This window comes from Sminthopsis crassicaudata, chromosome 1, assembly GCF_048593235.1.
Source record: "Sminthopsis crassicaudata isolate SCR6 chromosome 1, ASM4859323v1, whole genome shotgun sequence".
NCBI classification, from domain to species: Eukaryota; Metazoa; Chordata; class Mammalia; order Dasyuromorphia; family Dasyuridae; genus Sminthopsis; species Sminthopsis crassicaudata.
Genome location: NC_133617.1, coordinates 511956935 through 511983019, shown reverse-complemented (window position 1 = coordinate 511983019; position 26085 = coordinate 511956935). Strand labels below are relative to the sequence as shown.

Genomic DNA, 26085 nt, shown 5'->3' with positions numbered 1-26085 from the left:
TTTAAAAGGTAGGTGTAAAGTCTTTCAAATAACACACTTGTATGTACAGTGTTTAAATCTATTTCAACTTCTGCTTCATAGAATTGTAACTTTAGAATTAGAAGTCAGACAACAAAAAAAGTTGAGAGAGAGAAGTAAAGAAACCTAGATAGTATTGAAAATAACATATTTATTATAGAAGTTTTATTGAAATATAAATTTATTGTTTTATATTGAATCCTTTATGTTCTGTTGTGTACATGGATTTATATTTTCTTCTTGTTTTGTATTTAAGTTTAAAATGAATAAAAAATTTACCAAAAGAATTAGAAGTAAAGATCATGTATTTTATCCCCTCACTCCCTTCATTTTTTTTTATATCATCCCTTGTTTTTATGATTGAGGAAATTAAGGACTAGAAAGAGTAGATAATAGTACTTATTTGATTTGTCAGTCATAATTTCAAATGATTCACTTTGAAAAATAACAGACCTGTTTTGATTTTTGTGGTGGTTGTTCTGGTGCCACATGAGTGAGCAAAGATTTGAGGATGATAAATCTTGTTCAGAATAAAAATCATTTAAAATAAGCCAAGTTTTAGTTTAGGGGAAGGGACGAGTGGGGGCAAAAGAATAAGTATTTATTAACTACCTAAGTGTTAGACATTGTGCTAAGGACTTCTCAGTTGACCCTCACAACAACCCTGGGAGATAGTTGCTATTATTATTATATCTATTTTACAGTTGAGGAGATTGAGGCAGACTGAAATTAAGTGAATTGCTTCATGTCACACAATTAATGAATTTCTGAGGCTGGAGTTGAACTCAAGGCCCAGTGTTCTTCTCCACTGTGATAACTATTAGGAATGGAGGAAAGGGTGGGGAGCATTAGGGTTAGCATAAAGGTCAGCATATTCAAGAAAGAGTAAGTTTGGGTGGCATGGGAGAACGAGAACAAGGGTAATTTGGGGTGGGTGGCAGAAGAGTGAATAAAATCGTGGAAAGACAACCGGTATGATAAGATTAATGGGTGAGGATTAATGAGGAAGCTAGCATAAAAGTGGGGTGAGAGAGAATGCCAGCAGCATCACTCATAGTGGACCCTTATTTTTAAGTGTTTTTTTTTTTTTTTTCATTTTGAGTTTAACAAGCACCAAATAACACTAGCATTTCCATATGATATGGAACTGAAAAAGAGGATTGTATATGATTTTTATTATGTATAGCTTGTTTTTCTTTTTAAATGCATAATATAATCAGCATGTAACTCTTAAAGCTCTTCTGTTTCTCTCTGATTCTTTCTGGCTTTCTTTTCTCTTCTATCCATTTAAAAAATATGCTTCAGTGGATCCTCTTTTTTTCCCCCTCAGGATTTCTCTAAAGCTTTGACTTCATTATAACATTGTCAGAAAGAAAAGATGATTTTGTTATCTGTAATTTGAAGAGGTCTTAATCATTAACATGGAGAAGTTCCTGAATAGACATAAAGATTGCCTTTTTTCAAGGGTAAGATATTTTTCCAATCGACATTTTATCACAGTTTTTCATGTACCCCATAATGGTGGGTTGGTGGAATTGGCAATCATTTTGGATAGAGATTTTTAACAAAGGTGATAAAGGAGGTTGGGACTAAAATTTGGTAGGGTTTCTATTTTTAAGTTCACATTAAATTTTTTTTAATCTTTTATCTTTTGTTTTTATTTCACTCATTTCCGGATTTGTCCTGTCTTGTAACAACAACAAAAAAAAGTTAAGCTGACTCCATGGCTGGGTTTGACTGTTAATGCTTTTAGGCAGTTAGAAAACATATTTTTTTACATGGGTAGGCAAATAGCTGGTCCATATGCCAGTTGGATTCCTGAAAATGGGGCTATGTTTAGCATTCTCTTTAGAACTGAAGATCTAAAAGACTTATTAGTTTCAGGTATTTCTGGGTATTCAAAATGAAAAGTCCCCAAGAGTTTTTCTCTTCCTGTTTTCTTCACTAGAGAAAAACCTCTAAAGTACAACCCCCACCCTTCTTTCCTTTGAGTGACAAATTTGAAATATTTACTCTGAGTAACTTTCTTCTGTTGTGTCCTCTGAAATTTCCTTCATTTTAAACTTTTCCTCTTATATTTTGTCACTCACAAAAACCTGACATTTCCTAGAGATGGCTCTGGGTCCCTGGTCCTCCTTTACAGCACTTTCTCTCCTGCTTTCCAGGAGATGGGGATACTCCTTGCTTCTCAGACTCTCCCTTGGCAGCAATCACAGTCTCCAACTTTAAAGGTTTATTACTCTGTTCCTATCCATTTCAGATCTTCGTGGCAGTTATCCACCAGTCCTTAGGGCATTTTTTTCCCCTTCAGTTTCTGGCTTACTTTCTCCTCTTTTACCACATTTATAGTAGGAGACTTCAATATATTTATTGAGATCCCCTGAAATACTTCACAAAGCAGTTTTGGGATCTTGCCAAGTTAAGGACCATGCGGATTCACTCAACTGCCTTATAAAGAAGATTTTATTATTATTATGAACTTGAAAATCATCAACCAATATGACTGTTTCCACATACGCACAAAAAAAAAATTAGGAAAAAGATAATTGCACATGAGACCATGAATTCTCTGTAATAGCTAACATTTATATAATGCCTTTTGTGTTCCAGTCAATGTGCTAAGTTATTAATCTGTGAGGAAATAAATGTTGTTCTTATCTCCATTTTATAGAGGAGAAAAACTAAGGCAGAGGTGAAGTGATTTGTTCTTTGACTTCTGTAATCTTACTTCAGCTACATATAAGAATGGTCATATCCCGCATCTTGATTTTACTTACAAGTGTTTACTCTGAAAGTCAGAAACTAGAAATGTCTGAGAACTGGGAACGGTGCCCCAGTTTCTTCATCTGTAAAAGGGGACCACCTGAATTTTCTTGTATAACATGACAACTATGGAAATATGTTTAAAAGAACTGCACCTAATTTAACTTATATCAGATTGCTTGCTGTGTTGGGGAGGGGAAGGTAAAAGATAGAGGGAGAGAAATTTGGACAGTCTTTTTTTAAAAAAAAATGAATAGCTTTTTATTTTCAAAATATATGCAAAATACATGTTTTGGGAACACAAAGTTTTGCAAATTTATGCTGAAAACTATTATTCATAGAATTAATTATATTTTTATGAAATCTTCAAAATTAAAAAGAAAAGGGGACCATAATACTTGTGGGTTATAGAGATCAAATATGTAAATCGATTTGTAAACCTTTATAAAAATTTTTTTCTTTATTAGTTGGAGGGATTAACAAATGTAAGCAGAAGAGAGGCACTGTGACAGGTCACTCAAAGTTGTGTTTTTTTCCCCTTCTACTTAATAGTATTTTATTTTTCCAGTTACAGGTAAAGATAATTTTCAATATTCATTCATTTTTGTAAGATTTTGTGTTCCAAGTTTTTTCTCCTTTTTCCCCCTTCAAGAAAGCAAGCAATCTGATATGGATTATATATGTACAGTCATTTAAAGTATAATTTCCATATTAGTCATGTTGTGAAAGAAAAATCAGAACAGAAGGAGGAAACCACGAGAAAGAAAAAAAAAAAGTGAAAATAGTATGCTCTAATCTATATTCAATCTCCACAGTTCTTTCTTTGGATGTGGATGGCATTTGCCATCTCAAATATACTGGAATTGCCTTAGATCACTGAGAAGAGCTAATTCCTATCATAGGTGATCATCACACCATCTAGCTGTTACTGGGACCCTCTAACTTTTAATACATTAGAATCCTAGAATATTAGCAGACATGTTAAATTATGGAGAGTCTGTCATGGATCTCTCCTATTGACCCCTTCCCAGAATGTTTTTAAATGCTTAAAATAAAATGCACAAGATTATAAAAGGAACAAATTATATATAAATATAATTGCTAATATATACATATAAAAAAAAAACTTAACAGTTTTATACTACAGATTAAGACTCCTTCCACTAGAATAAGCCTATTATTTTTATAGAGAAGGTTTCTGAGGCTCTGGACTTGGACATCAGAAGAAAAAAAAGATTAAGGGAATTTGATAAAAGTATTAAAATTTAGTATTTTACTAACAAATTTCTTCTCATCATCCAGGGAACATTCATAAGATAAATAGATAAATTTTTTTCTTATTTTAGTTTGAGCCCAATGTAAATATTTATTCATTTAGGGAAACTTTCTGGCTGACAGGCTTGAAGAGGATTTAAATTCTATCCTCTTTAAATATCTTCATAAGGAAAGTTTAATACTTTTGGAATTAGTATTAAACTTAGGCCACTGTCTCTCAGGAACCATGTGGCTAGGGTCTTGTGTCTTAATTCTTACAGTATATTGGAGGAGGAGAGTCCCATAACACTGGATCCTGCTTTCTTTTGGGGAGCTTATATCTCTTCAGAGAAAGCATTCCTTCTGCAGGAGGGTGATAGAGTTCAGATGAGCTGTCCAGGAAGTCTCTTTAAATGGACAAGGTCTGTTTGGGGGGACTCCAGCGCATGTGTCTTGATGGAGACTATTCAGACTAGTATGGAGAACTCTAGAGTTGTTTTACTTTTTAACCCTTAGATCCTGGTGCTACTTTGTAATCATTTGGGGCCCTGCCATGGACAAAAGACCTTGAAAGTTAGCAGATTCATTTACACGACTGCCTTGTAGAGGTGATTCCCCTGTCCCACTTCATTATTATTATGAACTTGAAAACATTAACCAACATGACCATTTCCATTCACACACACACGCACACAGAATTGCACATAAGACCATGAAACTCTATCACAAATATTATATAGTGCTTCCTGTGAACCAAGTACAGTGCTAAATGAGCTTCACAGCAACCCTGTGAGAAGGTAGGTCCTTGTTATGGTTCCCATTTTACAAAGAAGTATACTGAGGTAGGAGTGAAATGACTTGCTTAGGATCAAAGACTAATATGTGTCTGAGACTAAATTTGAATTCAGACCTCTCCCTGACTCCAGACATAGTTCTCTGTCCACTGTCCCACTAATTGCCTTACATTTATTTTCCTTCCTTCCTTCCTTCCTTCCTTCCTTCCTTCCTTCCTTCCTGCCTGCCTGCCTGCCTGCCTGCCTGCCTGCCTGCCCAGGGTCACACAGCTAGGAAGTATCTGAGACCAGATTTGAACTCAGGTTCTACTGACTTCAATTTCTTTGAATTTTAAAAAAATATAGCCCCTTTGAAGTAACAAATTGTGAAAACATTTTTACAGTTAAAGGTTCCGATAAAGGCCTCATCTGCAAAATATACAGAGAATTGACTTTAATTTATAAGAAATCAAGCCATTCTCCAATTGATAAATGGTCAAAGGATATGAACAGACAATTTTCAGATGATGAAATTGAAACTATTTCCACTCATATGAAAGAGTGTTCCAAATCACTATTGATCAGAGAAATGCAAATTAAGACAACTCTGAGATACCACTACACACCTGTCAGATTGGCTAAGATGACAGGAAAAAAAAAAAGATGAATGTTGGAGGGGATGTGGGAAAACTGGGACAACTGATGCATTGTTGGTGGAGTTGTGAAAGAATCCAATCATTCTGGAGAGCAATCTGGAATTATGCCCAAAAAGTTATCAAACTGTGCATACCCTTTGATCCAGCAGTGCTACTACTGGGCTTTTATCCCAAGGAAATACTAAAGAAGGGAAAGGGACCTGTATGTGCCCAAATGTTTGTGGCAGCCCTTTTTGTAGTGGCTAGAAGCTGGAAGATGAATGGATGTCCATCAATTGGAGAATGGTTGGGTAAATTATGGTATATGAATGTTATGGAATATTATTGTTCTGTAAGAAATGACCAGCAGGAAGAATACAGAGAGGCTTGGAGAGACTTACATCAACTAATGCTGAGTGAAACAAGCAGAACTAGGGGATCATTATACACTTCAACAATGATACTGTATGAGGATGTATTCTGATGGAAGTGGATACCTTCAACATAGAGAAGAGCTAATCCAATTCCAATTGATCAATGATGGACAGAATCAGCTACACCCAGAGAAGGAACACTGGGAAATGAGTGTAAACTGTTTGCATTTTTTTTCTTCCAGATTATTTTTACCTTCCGAATATAATTCTTCCTTTGCAATAACAACAACAACAAAATTCGGTTCTGCACATATATATTGTACCTAGGATATACTATAAGATATTTAATATGTATGGGAATGCCTGCCATCTAGGGGAGGGGGTGGAGGGAAGTAGGGGAAAATTCGGAACAGAAGGGAGTACAAGGGGAATAATGTTATAAAAAATGTTATAATTATAAAATTAATAAAAATTTAAAAAATAAAATAAAAAAAATATAGCCCCTTTTCTGAGATCAGTCTCCCAACTCACTCACTTTCTCAGGTTATGTTCCCAGAGGGCAATGATTGTATCCTCAGGAGGATACTAGGATTTTGTTACTCTGAAGGAACTGAGATTTCTGGCATTCTGGTTCTCAAACTTCCAAACATTGTCATTTCTTCTCTCATACCGTAGTGGACCAGACTCTGTCAGTCAGCCAGCTTCATTTATTTACTTGTTTGTCTCTTTATTCTTTGACTTCTTTTTGGGTACATTTTTTAACAATATTTTTTTTTTTATTTTTCAAAATACATGCAAAGATAGTTTTCAGCTTGCAAAACTTTGTGTTCTATATTTTTCTCCCTTCCTACTTTACCCCTCTCCTAGACAGCAAGTAATCCAATATAGGCTAAATAGGTACAATTCTTCTAAACATTTCCACGTTTTTTTAGTACATTTTTTAAAATCTTAATTTCATTTTTATTTTCATCCCAAATTCTCTTCCTTCCCTACCCATTGAGAAGCCTAGAAATAAGAGAGTGAGAATAATATGAAAGAACCTTGGAAAGTAGGTTAGAACTATGTTATAAAGAACTTTCACACTTAGTAGTTTATATTTGAGTCTCAAAATAGGGAGCCACTGGATTGGAGGGGGCAGAGATGAGAAGAGGTAGCCCAGTGTGGTAGAGTGCCAGGTGGGGAGTCAGAAAGGCTCATCTTAATGAGTTCAAATTCTAGGCAAGTCACTTTGTACTATTTGCCTCTGTTTCCTCATCTGTAAAATGAGGAGGAAATGACAAACCTCTCTGGTATTTTTGCAAAAAACAACACCAAAAGGGATGTGAAAAGTCAAATGTGATTAAACAATAACAAAAGTCATGATCATACCTAGATTTTAGGAGAATTACTTATGTGAATATTTGGAGGAGAGATTGGAATGAGCAAGTTTTGTCAATTTATGATAGGGAAACTTAATTAGAAGCCATGAGTGGAGGTGAGTGAATGGAAAGGAAATGATATATAAACCAGGGATCTCTTAGAGAAGGAAGTGACAAGATTTGATGACTAATTGAATTTGTGGAGTGAGGGTAAGTGAAGAGTTAGGGATTCTAAGCCAAGTTGTAAACATGGATTAATTCTAGGATTGTGCTTCATTTTGTGGTAATGGGGAAGTAGGAAAGAGGGGTGGATTTGGGGTGAAAGACAATGAGTTCTGTTTTGAACAGTGTTCAACTTCGAGGTGCCTTTAGTACAAACTATTGGAAATGTTTAGGCTTATACATGATTGGACCCCAGGAAAAAAGACTCAGGTAGGATATATAGATCTGATTCATCTGCTGCTGCTGAGATCACCTGGTGGGCGTATGGTGAGGAAAAAGACAATTCCCCAAATAGAGGTCCTTGGTCTACCTCTTGAAAAGGAGCCATCTGCTAGATGTGAGGGAAAAGCTGAAAACTGAGAAGTGAGAGCGTAATGAGCAGTGCCAAATGCCACACAGAGAAAGAGAAATTAAGGAGGATGAGGGTAGACGAGAGACCAGTAGATATGGTAATTAAAGGTTGTTGATGACTTTCTAGAATGGTTCCAATTGGAACTTTTATAAAGTTCTTTTGAATCACTTTGAAACACTTAACCCTTCCACATCAGGGGGGTTAGAATACAATATCCCCAGGATCTGAAAAATCGTTGCAAATTTTTTTGGCTCTACCTCGGATGACAGAGAAGCCTGAATTTTTTTCTTTTTTCTTTTATGGGGTATTTACAGTATCTTGTTGTAAAATTTGGGTTAAGTATTTGGTCATATTTTAGCTTAAAAAAAAGAAATAGTAAATATTTATGGTATTAAAAATAAAGCAAGTTGATTTTATGCATTTCTGCATTTGTAAACCCCTTCTGTGTCATCTGCTAACATTCATGTGTTATCTGTGGCTTCTGCAAAACTCCCCCCAAATTCCCATTTCATTTCTTATGCTGACCTGAGTTATATTGAAATCCTGATGGGGAATGTGGAAGGGGAAAACTAATATAGGATATCCCAAAAGTCTTTTAACAGTTTTAAAACATTAACAGTTTATGGCTAAGACACTAGCTAAGTGACTGACCTTGAATAAGTCACTTAATCTCCAATTGCTTGACATAATGGATACACTAGATTCACTAAAGAAAGAAAGGACAAAGCCACTCCAATATCTTTACCAAGAAAACCCAAATGGGGTCAAAAAAGAATTGGACACAACTAAAACAATAATATACCAAATGCTAGGATTCTGTGAACCAAACTAGAAATGCTACCATTGCTTGCACAACTTAATTTAGCCATGGAGTTTAAAGAATGAATACTAATCCTTTTGAATGCATTTTCCAGAATTAAACATTAGCTATTAAGGCCAAGGACTATGGGTTGACTCAATAGTTCCTCAATAACCTCTTATCTTGAATGCCCTCAGTATGCATTTTTAATTACTTCCCTCATTTTCTTACTTCATTAATGATTGATTGAGAACCCTGAAGACAGATAAAATTTGGGACTTTTAGAAAGGAATTAAAAAGTAGAAGGTAAAAGAAAGATTGGCAATAAAGAGGGACAAATGAGGAAATAAGTCAACAGATGGGGATGTAGAAAAGAAAAAATAGGTAATAGCAAAAGATAACTTCAGTTTTTAATATAAGGTCCAGGTTAGTTGGTAACTTTTATTTTTAAATGCTATAGAAAAATTACCTGTTACACTGACGTAGGATAATACATCTTCTGTTTTTCTAAGCAGTTACAGTTTTATTTTGTATTATATATCATAACACATAATATTATATATTTTCACTGGTAAGATAGAGAAAGGGTAAAACAAAAGTCTATGTCTTTAGGAAAGAATTTTGAAATATGACTTTACTTTCTTTTTCCCTGAATACCTGTCCCTTGGTATTGGGCCAGACATTAGAATACAAGAGAGGGCATTTGTGATCAAGAGCCACATCATCATTTCATACCATCTGTCAGTTTCCAGTTATTGTATTTGAATATCTGAAATGATTGTGAAAGTTTGGAACAAAACATTTGATGTCAGGAATGCAGAGTGAAGGAATAATCTTTAAAATTTTCTTTCCTTATTAATATCTTATTTTTACCCACATTACATGTAAAAAAAATTTTAACACTTTTTTCAAATTTTGAACTCCAGATTCTCTCCCTCCCTTCTTTTCCTCTCATTGAGAAGTCATATGGTTTGATGTGGGTTATACACTTGAAATCATCCAAAATGTATATCATTCAAAAAAAGGAAAATAAAGGAAAAAAAATTTCAATCTGCATTCATGCTCTGTCGGTTCTTTCTCTAGAGATAGACAGCACCAATCATCATTAGTACTTCACAATTGTCTTAGATCATTATATGGCTGAGAATAGCTTAAGTTATTCACAGTAGGTCATCATACAGTATCGCGATTACTGTGTACAATGTTTTTCTGGTTCTGCTCATTTCTCTTTGCATTAGTTCACATAAGTCTTTACTGGTTTCTTAGAGCATCCAGCTCAATATTTCTTATAGTGGTAATCTTTTTTCTTAAAAAGTACTAATCCAAATTTCACATACTTTTTCCTCTTCTACTAGGCACATGGAAATGCTTGCTTTATTTGATGCTTAAATTCAGAATGAAAACTTCACACACAAATAGAAACTGAAGGTTGAAGGTTCTTGCTTCAAAAATATTTTTTTGGAGCTATAGACTGATCAGACTAAACACAAAGAATGTCAGAGAATCTCTCCTTTGCAGCTTGAAGGAATTAGGATACATGAGTATTAGTCACTAAACTTGCTGCTGCTTTTTAAAAGAATCATTTAGTGTCTCTGAATCTTGAATTTCTTCATCTGCATAAAGAGGGTTAAACACAGTAACTCTACTGTCTCATTGCTGAGCTTCCATTTTCATCCTTTGTGATCCTTGTTCACATTTCAAAGCTGAATATCCAAAAATGAAGCCATTCTTTTTTCTTATACCAATTCCCATTCTCAAATTTCCTCATTTCTTTCCATTGATGATATTTTATGGCTTACAAAGCACTTTCCTCACAACAATCCCATGGGGGGAAATGGTGTGAGTTAGTCTCGTTACTATTTTATAGTTGAGGATACTGGGGACTTGGAGATAAACTGGTTTTCCCGCAGTTATATAGTTAGTAAAAGGTGGAGCTAGGACTTGAATCCAGGTGTCTCTAGCTGAGAAACTTCCCAGTGGAGTCTTACCTCTTCTCCATCCCTTATATTTTGTCTGTCACTACAGCCTGTCAATTCTTTATCTGAAATAATCTCTCTCTCCTCCTTCCCACTTCTATAACCCTTAGCCTGGCTCCTTTAACTGGAGGTCTTATTCAGTAAAACATTTTTAAAATTTCTACTATTTGTAGTGTTGGACCAAGTCTTGGCAGGATGAGGAAGCAGAGAAAGTGATGAAAACCTTAGTTAAGTTGTCCTTGGGGATTATGGGGTAAGAGAGAGATAGATATACAATCCTTGTGCAGGTGTGATATGGCAAAGATCCTTCCACCTCTAAAGATCCAGAACAAAAAAGTTTTTACCACTAAAATCATTGGCCCTGTCAGGTGGCTCAGCAGCAAATATAATTCTATTGGTGGAAATGACATTTAAGAAAATAAAGTAATACTTGCTTTGCCACTATATGCTAAGGAGCATGAAAACTTTCCATTTAATAGTCTTTCCCCATTAGAACAGAAATTCCTTGAGATGGGGGACCGGCTTGTATTTCCAACTTAGTACTTAATATCTTTTTGTTCATTGATTAACAGAAATAGCTGTAATAGGCAATATTATAAAGGTGCTTTGGAGAATTACACAATAAATACCACTATGAACTTTCAAAGGGAGAAGAATGTTATTATTCTGAAATTAAACTTAAGGCTAAATTAAGGTGAGCAGAGTGAAAGATTTGCTCAGGAAATTATTTCATTATTCCAGATATATTATATCATAATTTTACCTGATCTCTCTTTTCATTTTCAGTGATCTATTGTGCATTTTCCTACTAGAAAAATCTTACTCAAAGATCACTTTTATTTTCTCTATTTTGTCCAGATTCCTTATTTTGGCATTAAATTTTTTTAAAATAATACTTTATTTTCACTTTGAAATTGCATATTAAAACTTTTTTTGAGTTTAAAATTCCATCCCTTGACATTTTATTTCTTTCTTTCAAAAATCAGGGTTTTTTCCTCCCCAATTACATATAAAAACAGTTGTTAATATTAATTTTTTTAAATCTTGAGTTCTGAATTTCTCCCTCCCTGCCTCCCTTCTCCCTTCATTAGAAATCAAGCAATTTTATATGGATTATATATATATATGCAGTCATACAAAATTTTTATGTCATTATTGAATAAAATAATGACATAAAAGAAAATGCATATAAAAATAAAGTTTAAAAAACTGCTTTGATTTTCATTCAGTCTTTATCAGTTCTTTCTCTAAATTTGTATTGTTGAGAATAGCTATGTCAAGAAAAAAAGAGAGAGAATAGCTAGGTCATGCACAGTTAATTATTGTATGGTATTTCTATTACTCTGTACAATGTTCTTCTAGTTCTGATCATTTGACTCTGTTTCAGTTCATGGAAATCTTTCCAAGTTTTTCTGAAAGCATCCTGCTCATCATCTCTTAAAGCACAATAGTAATACCACAATTTGATCAGCCATTCTGATAGGTATCCCTGCAATTTCCTTTTATTGCCACCAATAAAAAATTGTTAGAACTATTTTTGTTCATAAAGATCCTTTTTAGAAAAATCTCTTTGTAACATACACTAGGATTGATTTTGCTGGGTCAAAGGGTTTGCATAGTTTTATAGCCCTTTGGACATAGTTCCAAACTCTCTCCAGAATGGTTGGATCTGTTCACAGTTACACCAACAATGTATCAGTGTCCCAGTTTTCCCACATCCCCTTCAACACTTATCATTTTACTTTTCTATTGTATTAGCCAATCTAATAGATATGATATGTTATTTTAGAGTTGTTTTAATTTATATTTCTCTAATCATTAGTAATGTAGAATATTTTTCATATTATTATAGATAATTTTGATCGCTTCATCTGAAAACTTCCCATTCAAATTCTTTGGCCATTTATCAGTTGGGGATGACTTATACTTATATATTTGGCTCAGTTCTGTTTTGGTATTCAAGGCCTTCTATACCCCAGTTCAAATGTGTGTGCAGCTCACATAGACATAGTGTCACTCTATCTGTCACTTTGCCTCTTATTCTATAATATGTACTATTTGATGAAACCAATAGAATATAGGGTTCTCAAGGACAGAGATTGTTTTTATTTTTATCTTTGTAGAGTGGGCCCTTAAGAAGGAAGAGGGGAGAAGGATAGAAGGAAAGAAATAAATATTTATTAAGTACTTGCTGTTTTCTTGGCATTGGGCTAAGTGCTCAGAAATAAAAAATATTTTTTGAATTAAGCTTAAACTGAGCTAAACTTTTTTTTCTTTTCTGTTTTCCACATTCACCATGTTCTTTTTTTTCCTTTCTTTCATAATGGTTACTTTTCTCTCTCACTTCCTGACATGTCAGATACCATTTTTCCAGGAATCCTTTTCTATTTTCCTCTAGATGATGTCTTCTGACCCACCCATAGCATTTATTGCCTGATATGCTTGATGCCTGATTATATTTAATTGAACATTTGCCAAACAGCTTACTTGTTCCAAGTTTCAAGTTTCGTTTACTGTTCTTTCTCTCATGGCTTATGAATAAGTTTTGGTTCTCAAAAGACAAAGGACCATTCCAAAGCTCTTTGTCTCCTACCCCTGGATCCAAGTATCTAATCTATTTTCAGGTGTTTGATAAGTACCATCGCGTGTCTTTGTTGGCTTGAACAAAGTGGAAGGAGAGAGGCTTGCCATCTCTGTCTTGATATTGATAATTTAGAGTATATTTCATGTAACCTGGGGAAAAGAATAACACATTTTTACTTGAGCAGTGCTAATGAATATCTGTGCCATTCTTCAACCTGCTAATATTTACTGTCTGTTTTATATTTTTTCAGTTGGCCCATTAAATGTGGAATTTGTGCGCCCTGTGAATCTGGAATCCATAGAGAAAGACAATCCTAAATTAAGGAGAGGAGGTCGATTCACCCCAGAGGACTGCACAGCACTTCAAAAAGTGGCCATTATTATCCCTTTCAGGAACCGGGATGAACACCTACGTTATTGGCTCTATTATCTCCACCCATTTCTACAGCGTCAGCAGCTGGATTATGGGATATATGTGATAAATCAGGTAAGAGATAAAAGAAATTGTGACATCATAGCTTCTGATTCAGAAGGATATTGTGCTATAACATCTATACAGAATTAATTTGACACTGAACTTTGATACTAATATTAGTGTTGCTGAAAAAAAGAGTGAATGAAGAGGAGGAAATGCATAAATTGGCAGCAGAAATGGAAAACCACATTTCACTGAGATGTTTTTCTATTCAGAAATGATTTTTGCGTCTTTAAACATTTTTGCTTAGCTCATTCATTTTATTTTTCAGGTTCATAGGGTTTGAAGTGGAAGGTACCTTAGAGATAGTTTAATTAGAGATTGAATTTTGTGGGACAGAAAAGTGAGATCTGAAAGGGGAAAAGTCAGGTGCCCAACTGCAGACAGGTTTAGACCCAGTCTTGTGATTCCAGAGTTAGACTTCATTACTTTGAATTCAGTCTTTAGTACTAGAGTTAAGAGATCATAAAGATAGTGTATTTCTTGTGTTTTTAAACTGTCATGGAGTTTAGATTTAATGTCAGAAGCACACTTAAATATTTTGAGGGTGTTTATTTGTCACAGGCCAACGAATAGGTCAAAATTTATATCCATTAGAGAAAATAAAATTTGATGTTGAGTATCTCTTTCCTGTGGGTGACATTAAGCTTTACTCCTGCTTGTGATGCTAATGTTTAAGAGAGAAGACAATTTTTGCTTTTTATCTTCCCATAGTTGATTTGACTTGGAGAAAAATATTGATTGTGGAGACATTTATTTATAAACAATCACGTGTTTCTTGTCACTTGGTTGGGGAGTGTAATTTTTTTTTAGTGTTTGATTTTTTTTCTATATATAATGACTAGTTAATGATGATGTAACTCAGTGCAGTCCTATATCTGATCTCTGCCTGTATAGCGTTTTCATTGGAATTTCTTCAAAATGACAGATGTGGGACAGCTAGATGATGCATAATGGAGAGAGCACTGGCCCTGGAGTCAGAAGGACCTAAGTTCAAATCCAGCCTCAGACACTTAACACTTCCTAATGTATGACTCTGGGCAAGTTACTTAACCCCAATTGTCTCGACAAAAAAAAAAAAAAAAGAAAGAAAGAAAAGAAAAGAAAAAGAAATGACAGATGTTCATTTTAAGATGAGTTTGTAACTGTTTTGTTTTGAATTTAGAGCATTATAAAAGCTCTAATCAAAACCAGCAAATATCACCAAAGTTATCAAGGAACAAACAAATACAGACTGCTAAGTGACTTCAACTAAATCAGTATTAATTGAGCTTCTATTATATACATGCATTGCACTAAGTTCTTCTGCATGGGGTGTTTTCAAGGAATTTACCATCCTATCTCCAAGGTAAGATATTCATACTGAAAAAAAATTAGCTGCTGGGTCACCTGATTAAGTATCTTAATCATCTTAAAATTTCTCTATACTCCAGTAAAGTAAAAGAATTGAACTACATGATGTAAGTTCTCTCTAACTCTAAAATTTTATAATTTTATCAAAATTACATTCTAAGTTAGCTTATGATAAATTGAATAATGGATTGGTTAAGTACAGAGACAGAAGAGGGAAGTGCAGCTTTGGATAATTAAAAAAGACCTCAGCCTAACTTATAAGGAACTATGTAAAGATTTTGAGGGAGGAAGTGACACAATGCAAATTTAGGAAGATCAGTTTGTTGGTAATATGTACAAAAGGTTGGTGGGAAGAAATAGATTGGTATTAGGCCCCTGATCTAAAATGAGTGTGTTAATAGAAGAGTCAAAAAAAATGAAAGAATTAAAACTTAATGAATACATAATGGAAGACAAAGGTTTTTAGGTACAAAATTTTAAAGCTAAGTTGGGGGTGGCAAATGAGTGAATTGAATGAATTGGGAGAAGTCATTTGGCATGTTAGGTAAAGTGCTAGGGATGGAGTTAGGAAAGTCCAATTTAAAATCCTGTGTTTAACACTTAGAAGTTGTGTGATAATTAGAAAACTCCTAAAAATCTTTGAGCTCCAATTTCCTTGTCTCTAAAAAAAAGAGTATTTAGTCCTTAACCTTGGAAGCTTTTGTTATATTGTACAAATGAAAAATTATATATGAACTATGTGACTAACTTTTAAAAGTATTATTAAAATATCAGCAGTGATAATCATGCTGGTTTACATTGATAAAAACTAGATGAGTCTAGAGGAGAAGCTATCTTTGAAAGGAATATGATTTTAATTTTACATAGGTCACTTTTAGACAGTGAAACATCCACTTTTGCTACAGACACCTGTTAAGAGATAAACAGGCAATCTGATTAGAAACTATTGGTATCAAAATGCCAGGCACACACCAAAGCTCATTAAATGTATAGAACAACTTTGTATTTGTAAATTGTGGCTGTCCTTTAAAATTCCTTTCAACTCTAAAATGATAGAATTTTATCAATTGTAGCTTCTTACATTAAATATCATGGGCTACTAGCTCTTTATTAGAATATCCCTTCTCAACATCCCAGTTCTGTCTATGGAATCATCTGTTTCCCACTGCCTGAGGTTAGAAACCATGGAACCTTCTTTGGCTTTTCTCCTTTATTCCTTTATTCTCCTGTGTTCATCTTGTTATCAAATCCTATAAATTGTCCTATATCAAAATATCTCTAAAATTTTAATCCTTCCTCTCCATTTCTTATTGCCACCAGCTCGTTATTTCACACTTGATAATTGCAAAAGCCTTCTCTGCCTCTCCTTCTTCCAATGTATCCAGAATACTGCTATTAGATTAATCTTCCTAAAACATCATTTGTTTCATGTTATTGCTTTGCCCAAATTTTTTTTTGATGGCTCTGTACTGCTTATAGCAGGTATTTTCAAAAGTGTGATCTGCGGATCAGAAGATCCTTTCAGATGGCTTCTGGAGTCAAAATTATTTTCATAATAGCATTAAGATATTTAAATTTCTATACAGCAAACTCTAACCCTAATTCTAAATTCCTCCAACGCTAGCCCTGTTTTGTAGAAGAGATAGTAATTGACTTGTGCCTGGAAGAGTGAGAAGGATTTCAACAAGCCAGAGATATGGGGAGGAAATCTGGGCAAGCATTAACAGTAGTATGAAAGTAGGAAAGCATAGATTATTCTAGGATGGTAAATTGATTAGTCTATAATCTAATTGGAATGTAGACTAACTTGGGGGATGTGGTGGAAGATCAAAACTGAAAGATAATATTGGAGTCCAACTGTGGGGGGAGGGCAGGGATTGAATGCTAACCAAGGAGATGCTGGACTATATTTGGTAAACAATGGCAAGCCAAGGTTTGAGCAGATGAATGTGCAATGTGGTGCATTATTAGTAAGGTTGATCTGAGAAACTACTAGAGGAGTCTGGTTAAGAGGTGCTACTGTAGCCTGGATGATAAATAATGAACATCTACCTGAATTCTTAATAGTAGAGGGAAGAATAATAACAGCTACTATTTTATACACTAATGCTTTAAAGTTTACAGACCACTTCAAAAATGCTTTCTCATTTGGGCTTCATAATAGTTAGAGATATGTCATTCTCTCCTCCCTTGTTAAATGTTTTGAATTTAAAGATCAGAAAGGTAAAATATGTATTATTGTGTTTGGAAAAATACTGGGAAAGGGGTGGGAGGAGAAATAGATTTATTCCATGAGATTCTTTCTGGGTTGATTCTTTCCCAATCCCATGATTAGAATTTTAAAAAGAAAAAAAAAAGATGCTATGATTTCATTAGTGAAAGAAATTCCTAATCAAGGAACCTTTTTCTGCTAATGCACATTGGCAACCTTTCTAGAATGCTAGATGCCTTGGACATCCAAAAGATAAATGAGTTTTTCCTTCTAACACTGGGCCCCTTATGAGGCTGGATTTGAACTCTGGGCTTCCTGACTTTTGAGGCCAGCCCCCTTTCATGATTCCACATCCTAAATTTTATTTATTAGGAAATTTCATATAACACATCCAGGTTTATGATACAGAACTATTCATTCATTAAAAGCTTTAGGAATTTCCTTATACCCTTGGACTTTTCTGAGAAAATTTTGTCTAGTTTTTAAATTTTTTTTAATTTTGCCTTTTCACCAGTGGTTAATTATTTAGATGGGGAAGTAACTTTTTTTCCATCAGAAATAAAGGGCAGCCTTCTTGAAGCTAAGATAAAGCACCTGATAAGTTTTGGGTGCATTTGTGAGCTGTTGCTTGACATTTCTTTTGGAAACTCCAACTGTGACCTTTCTCAGATACAACATTTGATGATATATGTTCAGAACATACTATGAATTATGTTGCCAGCTATGCTTATTTACAAAGTGTTTCAAAGTAAATTCTGGTCTTCCCTTGGGTTAGATGAGCTCTCCCTTTTTACAACCAGGGCAAATCTTAATGCATATTGCCTAATATTGCTTTCTGTACTATTTGTTGTTGTTTCCAAGGAGCCTACAGGTTTTTCCTTGCATAAGCAGAGAGAGGTGACCAATTGTTTCCCAATTCTCTCCCTCTGATCCCCTGACACAGACACCATTGTGATTGATAGGAAGAAGAGAATCTTATCTTACCCCCCCCCCCCCCATTTCTCTTCCTTCCAAGAGAAGGCTAATTTTCTTTTCTTTAGTGCCCTGGAGGGACAGGCAATTGACCTACATACAGATGAAAGATCAAATGAATGTGACATAAATATACTTTTGTATCAGCCACCTAGGTCATATGTCCTAAGCAATCTTAATATTTTTATTCTTCTGAGAAAAGCTGTGGTCTTAGTTAACCTAACTAAAATAGTCTTTTTTTTTTCTTCCTCCCCTCTTAATGCCAACCTAGTTAGGGATTATTTGAAATGTGTTTCTATTTTGACAGAGGTTCTATAGGAAATCACCTTATTTCTTTGCCGTCTTGACAATTTTTTCTTGTCTCTCTCTCCTTGCATCTGCCCTTCCTCTTTGTGTTTTCCCCTGTGCCATTTAGCAGGGGAATGTTGCTTTTACTTGTTAATCCTGTCTGTAGCAAAGCAAACCTGAAGAAAGAGTTACTGTGTGTGAACTGGTTCTTATTCTCCACCTACGTTCTCTCCTGTACTTTCCTCCATCTCCTAGAAAGAAGGTGTGACTGGCCCTTGCTGCTGCTGCTGCTGCTGCTCCTGCCCTGGTAATGTCCACAAACATTTTTCTTTAAAGAGCAAGAACATTCATTTAAGTCATACCATTAAATCCTCATCTGTTACTAAGATTTAAAAAACATAGATTAAATTTAGCACATGCTGAACTATGACCAAGACAGCATTGTAAATTTACTCTGATGACTGATTAGAAAAGAACTGTAATAGAATCAGAACAAATTACTCAAATTCCTGATACTCTGAGTGGAAATCTTTATTTATAAGGCATTTTTTTCCTCTCTTGAATCTTAAATTTTTATAAAATTGGCTGCAATTCATATTATATTTGCTTGTTAACATCAGGTCATTGGTTTCCGTGAGCCTCAGTTTCCTCCCCTATAAAAACGTGAGCTAGATGGCCTATGAAGTCCTTTCTAACTATAAATCTGTAATCTTAAGAACATGACTTAGTGACCCCTGATGTTAGTAATAAGCAAAAGCATACTTAATAAGCCAAAACTGATCTTGAAGCTTTAAAAATAAAATTGTCTGTGTGGTCTCTTTTTCCTACTCATTCATTATACTCTTATCAATAGCCCAACCTTACTTCATCCTTTCTCCTCATCTATTTCCTTATCCAACCATTTGCTTAATTGTGTTTGTTCCTGGTATATAGTAGATACTGAATAAATGATTATGGATAGATTTCTTCCCTCTCCCAGGTGGGGAAAACTACAAATTTATATTTCTACTGCAAATATATTAGCTACAGGCAAGTTTTTTAATAGGAGTTGTATGAAGAACACAGACTTGTACTCTGGTGAGGGATTTCTATAAGACATTGTTTAATGATTGCACCTAGAGAACTTGGTGATTTATTTTAGAACCTTTTTTTTTTTTTATCCATTGACATGACAATAAGGCCTGAGAACTTGGTTTTCCACAGGGTTAAAGCTGCTTTTACTAAACAGGTGAGCTAGGAGAGACATTTTTGTTTATTCCTTTCCTTCTTGTGTTACAACTAGTCAGTTATATGCAAAATTCCATAAATTCTATTTCCTCACTTCCACATTACTTTCTCGAAGCTATATGGTCACTAATAATCAGAACTGACACAAATTTGTTTCTTTCCTTTTTCTTTTTTTCTTTTTTTTTTTTCTCCCTGAGGCTGGGGTTAAGTGACTTTCCCAGGGTCACACCGCTAGGAAGGAGTAAAATTTTAGAGAGCTAATCAAGTCAAGTTTTTACCTCTGTATTTCTATTCCAAGACTCCTTTGTTTTAATTATATGTAAATGTGCAGGGACTTAAAATGTTTGAGATTTCATAGATAAAATTAAAATTACTATAGTGGCATATGAAAAGCTGTACTAAAATATATCAATTTTCAATAAAATATTAAAATAATAAAAAGAAAATAACTATAATGGAATAGACATAATAGTGAAATAGTTGTATTTATAGAGCTCTTTATGATATTACAAAGTGCTTTACATATCTCATTTGATATTCACTACAAACTTGTGAGGTAACTGCTTAATATTATCCCCATTTTATATTGAGGAAACTGAGGCAGGTAGTAGTTAAATGATTTGCCTAGGAGTAACATAACTAGCTACGAGGTGAAATCTGGTCTTCCCAGGTATAAGTCAAACTGTCTTCACTGCTATCTTTTTTCAGTCAGTCTCTTAAATTTATGGTAATTTGTGCATCTCTCTCTAATGTTTGCTAGGATCTTTGGAAAAATCTGATCCAGTTAATTTTTATCTGCCTCTCTTATTTGAGAAGATTATTTTTAAAAATTCTATATATTTTTTTATACATCTAACATATATGGGCAGGATTTTTAAAGTAAGGACTGGTAAATGTGTAATAGTTGTGAGGTTTTTTCCTCACTATTCTCTCAAGATTTTTCAAATACTTGTTTCCTCATTTTTTAGAGATAATAACCAATATACATGTATATTTCTTAATCTTTTTTTTTTTTTAATCTGAGGACTCATTAAAATTTTTTTCTTTGGAGCCATGAAATGTTTTTTAGAATTCCCCTCCACCTCAGCAGAAATTAATGGACTATAAAAACATCTTCACCTGTATCTTGTATAGATCATGAAGTCCTCCACAGTTTCTTTCCAATCTCATTGTGGACAATTGTCCACTTTTATTAGTTAACAGTCTTATTAAAAATTTTAGATTTGGTGGGAATTTCCATAGTTTAACTGTGCTTTTTGTTATTCGAGCCTTTGTTCATCATATGTATACACTATTGCTTATATAAGTGATAAAAATGATGGCTTTTTTTCTTGTCTCTTGTCCTTAAAACAAAATAAAAACTATTAAATTTTTACCAGGAATTTTTTTAAACTTTGCCTTAATTTTTCAGGGCTTATCGACCATAAAGTCAGTATTTATTATCATATGAATGAATCTTTTGTATATTTCCCTATACTGTAAAGCTACCAGATTTTTCATATCATCTTAGATGTTAACTTAAAAGCTGACATGATTGGGAATCCATATTATACTTCATCTTTTCAGAGATTTCTCCTATTTTTCTCCCTTCAGAATTTGAATCATGTCTTATCTGGGCAGGCTGGTGTTTTCATTTCTCTTCCATAAAGTATATAGAAGCATTTGTCTCTTGCTTGCCATTAAGATTTTGGAAAAGGTTCATTTCCTCAACTATCCGTGGCAGATCTGTGTCTATTGCTGCATACTAGAAAGTTCAGACAGGCTTATTGGTGAATTCTTTACTATTGTTTTTCAGTAGTATCTGATTCTTTGGAGCATTGGAGCTTTCTTGGCAAAGATATTGGAATGGTTTGCTGTTTCCTTCTCTAGCTCTTTTTACAGATGAGGAAACTGAGATATCTGGGGTGAAGTGACTTGCCCAGGGTCGCTTATCTCCTAAGTGTCTGAGATGAGATTTGAATTCAGGAAGATGAATCTTCCTCACTCTGGACCCGGTACTCTATCCATTGTCCCACCACTGGGAGTGGAGAGGGGGCATATAAGAAGATTTGAAAAGGTAGGAAAGAACCAGCTTATGAAGGACTTAAAAAGATAAGTAGGATTTTTAAAAATTTAACTTTAATCTGGAGGTAATCTGGAGTCCACTGGAGTTTATTGACTCATTCTGCTAGATGAGTCAGTAAACATTTATTAAGTATTTCTAGGTGCCAGGAACTGTGTTAAATATTGTGGGGATTAACTTTGAGGCAACAACACCGACAAAAATACTGTAGTAGTCCAGGTGTGAAATGATGAAGGCCTGGACCACAATGGCCAAGGCTTACTTCTAGCATTATTTCCTCCTTAGTTCTTTGTTCCTTGCCCTTATATTCTTCACCCATACATAGGATACTACTCCAATAGCAATTAGATCTTGGCATTTTCCCCACACCCTAGATAACAGTATTCAGAGCAAATATTCCAGTTGCTTGGCTATGATGCCAGAATGAATTTTAGAAAGGTTATTTATAAAAGAAGAATAAAATTAGAACATGTGTATGTATGTATATATAGTACAGATAGACTCACAGGGCTACCCTGAGTTATCTGTTTAATGTCTAATTTGACAGCTTCAGTCTTGCTAATTATAAGTTTCATTCTCCAAACAAGAATTGAGCTTGGCCCTTCTTTAGCCATGGTGGGTATTTATTCAGTGACTGTAGCCCCCATGTGCTCTCTTCCATCATTCCTATCTTGAAATAGCATTGTTCATCCCCAGGACTTTACCAGCCCTGACTTCCAGTGGCTCCTTGGATTTTGTACCACTGATAGGGCCACCACCTTTGTTCCCAGCTGATTGGGAAGCCACCTTTATGCCAGTTAGGTGTTGGCATTTTCCCCATACCCAGCCATGTGATGACTATATTTTGGAAACGAGGCCTTTATCAGAACCTTTAACTATAAAAATGATTACACAGTTACTTCCTTTCTAATCTTGTTTGCATTAGTTTTGATTAACCCCACATTTCAAGGGCTACATACAAATCTCACACCTTGTGGAACACAACTCATCCTGCCATTTATTTATAAAACCCTGTATTTCCACATAACTGTTCTATCTGTCTTGATCTCTCACTTTAATTAGTCTGCACAAGCCCATGTGGGGATGTGATGGAGAAACTTTTGCTAAAACTTGGAACCACTTTGCTGAGCCTCTGCTCAGAAGGTAGGATCTAAATTACCACCATGCTCATGCTAAGAGATAAGGGAGCTGTGATGGGCTCTAAGCATAATTCTTGTAGGAATTAAGAATGTCCACCAACCACCTGTGACTTCCCTAGTTCCTTTGGAGTGAAAACCCAACCATGCTCCAATCCCACTGCAAAGGAAGTCAGGGATGGGGATTGAAGGACCCAGGGGCATACTGGTAAAGAATGCTAGAGCAGGTTGGGGCTCACTTATTACTGGGATTCCCAGTGTTCGTGCTTGCAGTCCAGCTTTTCTAGGACCATGGGCAATAGGGTGTGAATCCTGGCTTTGTATACATCATCAGCTTCCTTAAATAGCCCTGTGAAATTAGAGAATGCCCTCTCCATCTCATTGAGGAAATTGATTGTGTGGGATCAGAAGCAACCCCCTAAATCTCTTTCCTCATTGCCTTTTTCTCACTTTAACCATGATGAAATCTATAAGATCATTCTAACTAATTTTGCTGACTCTGAAATTGTTCTTGGCCAAATCTAGTTCTATTTTAGGTTTGAAACAAAATGCAATACTCAATAAGACTATGTAACATACAGCAAAAGGAAATTTACTCAATCATAATATAGAAAACATATATATGTAAGGGTCAATGTTGAAAAATTATCCATGCATATGTTTTGAAAATAAAAAGCTTTAATAAAATAAAAATAAAAAAAAATAAAATAAAAAAGTTGAATGATATTCCTCAGAAAATATTTAAGCAAAAACTGGAGGACCACTTATTGGGTATGCTGTAGGGAATTTTATTGTTGGCTACAGCATTTACTAGTCACTAAAGCTCCTTTTAACTCAACAAGGTTTTTCTATGATTCTTCCATCACTTAGCATAATTCTTTGCACACTGTAGGCATGGAATAAAGATTTGAGTTGAATTAAACAGTTTAATTTAATAAAATTAATTGTTTAATGCCCCCAAAACAAGAACGCATATATAGCAAAGATTGTCTTGATGCAGTTGGGCACAGTTCCTTTCACTTTCCAAATTTGTTAGACATGGCACATGTGGCAAGAAAAATGTGTTAAGGACAGAAGGAAGTTTGTCAGACCTGAGGATCACTTTCTAATTGAACTTTTATAAAAAGTGACTATGAAGCCTTAGTTCTTGGGGCCCTTAACTCTCAAGGACAGTGTCATTACTCTTTCAGGAAAAACTAACATATGTCAGGGAATTAATTGTTCCTATAACAAAACTGTTTAAAAAAACCAGTAACAATAAATCAAGCCCTAGTTTATAATGTTTCCAGTTGTATGAATAATTCACACTATAAATTTGATAACTGTTGACTTTTGGTGGTTCAAACTGGCAACAATACAATCTGGCTATATCTATAGCATTTTTGCTGATTTTACCAGACTGTCAGAAAGAGGAAATAAGTCTGACGTGAGTTTTTCTAGATGAAGGCATGCTGATATTTTGTAATCTTTACTTCCTTTTCTAGACAGCTGGCTTTTAATAATTCCTGGAATTCTATCAAGATTCTATATTAAGCTCATTGAATTATGGTTTGCAGATTTTATTATCTTACCTTTTTGAAAATTAGGATATTTGCCTTTCAGTTCAGCATACTTTTTCTCATTTGACTAAAAACTCCTTGTCTGTATCCTAAAAGTTTGGTGTATTGCCTCATTGTTGACATTTTATTTGTTGAAATTATCTATTGATTTCTTCTTTGATCCACCAGTTCTTTAGGATTAAATTATTTGGTCTTTATTTAAATTTGAGTCTTTTCTTTAAAAGGTTCTTTTTTGGTTATGATTTTTATTGCATTATGGTCAGTAAAGGATGTATTTAATACAGAGGAATCATTCAAGGCTAGCAAAACAAGTACTACAGAACCATATTATAATTGAGAAATGTTTAACAAAATAACATGTTAGTGTTATATGTATTATAATACATAGAATATTATATAATATCTATGTAATAAATAAAATCACAAAGTAAATAAAATACAGTACCACATAGGAATTTTTTATTTGAAGTGTTTTAATCAACATATAGCCTTTAAGGATTTGTTTCAATTTGAGTTTGATATTACTGATTTAATATTTCTTGTTTTCTTTATTTAATATGTGTGTTTTAAGCCTTGATTCATTCTGTTTTTATAAAGGTGCTATGCACAGTTGAGAATATGTATTTTTCTTTCTCTTCCCATTTAGTAATTGTAGGAGATCTTTCTCATACCTAATATTGATAAAATTCTATTAAAGAAATGAAGTTCTTTCTTATTTAAGCTTCTTGAATTTGTCTAGTTTGAAAGGACTATTTACTTTTTTCCCATTGTCCTTGGTTTATTTTTTTCCTTCAAATATTTAGGTACCATTCTATAGGGTACATCTACAGATGTACACCCTGGAACACACTCTTCCTACCATTTCTAGTCTATGCTAGCAGGCTTCTAGATTACTTGCCCTCTTGCTATAAGAATAATATAATTTCCCTACTAATTTCTTTTAACTGTGTACATTTTTTATTATTGCTGTTTCTGATATCATGATTGCTATTTCTGCTCTTTTCAATTCACCTTAGAAAATACAAATTCTATTCTAGCTCATCATGTCAACTTTATAAATCTTTACATGTAAAGTATAATTCTTCTAAATAAAATGTTACAAGTTCTGCTTTCCATTCTATACTGTTCTCTTCCTCTGTTTTATGGGTGAGTTCATCCTATTCACATTCATGATTATGGTTGTTAATTCTTTGTCCAATCACTCTCCTCCCTTCAAAGAATGTGATGAAAGATGAATATATGATTAATAGTAATTAAATGTAATTGAAATGATCTGCCTCCATTCCTTTTGCATAGATCCTAATTGATCCTTAAGTTTTCTTTTAAAAAACAAAAATCACTATCCCCTTTCACCATCCATACTCTTAAGCTGAAATTTGTTTTGTTTGGGGCACTTTTCTTTCTGAATATTTCCTCTCCTTTAAGCCCTCACCTTCCTTGTAATCCATCTATTCTCTTGTTGAGCTTGATTACTTCTACCAAATTTTGTGTGTGTGTGAGAGACAGAGACAGAGAGGCAGACACTTTCCTTTGATGGTTCAGATGAAAGTGAGGTACATGTGCTATCTTGCCTCTTCTCCCCCTCCATATTTAGGTTTGTTAGTTTGGTTTTTGGATACCTGATCACAAAAGATAGATGGTACCATCTCTTTCTTAGTCCTTTATAACTTTGCGTATTCATTGTTCCATTTCTT

General features: G+C 34.3%; 1 protein-coding gene across 1 annotated transcript in view; it reads left to right on the top strand.

Annotated features, from left to right (window-relative positions):
- The window catches only part of B4GALT1 (beta-1,4-galactosyltransferase 1), an 82977-nt gene that overhangs the window by 37527 nt on the left and 19365 nt on the right, over positions 1-26085 (top strand). Inside the window, exon 2 of the mRNA XM_074281605.1 lies at positions 13359-13594. Within this exon, the coding sequence (XP_074137706.1) occupies positions 13359-13594 (236 nt within the window). The remainder of the gene's footprint in view (positions 1-13358; positions 13595-26085) is intronic.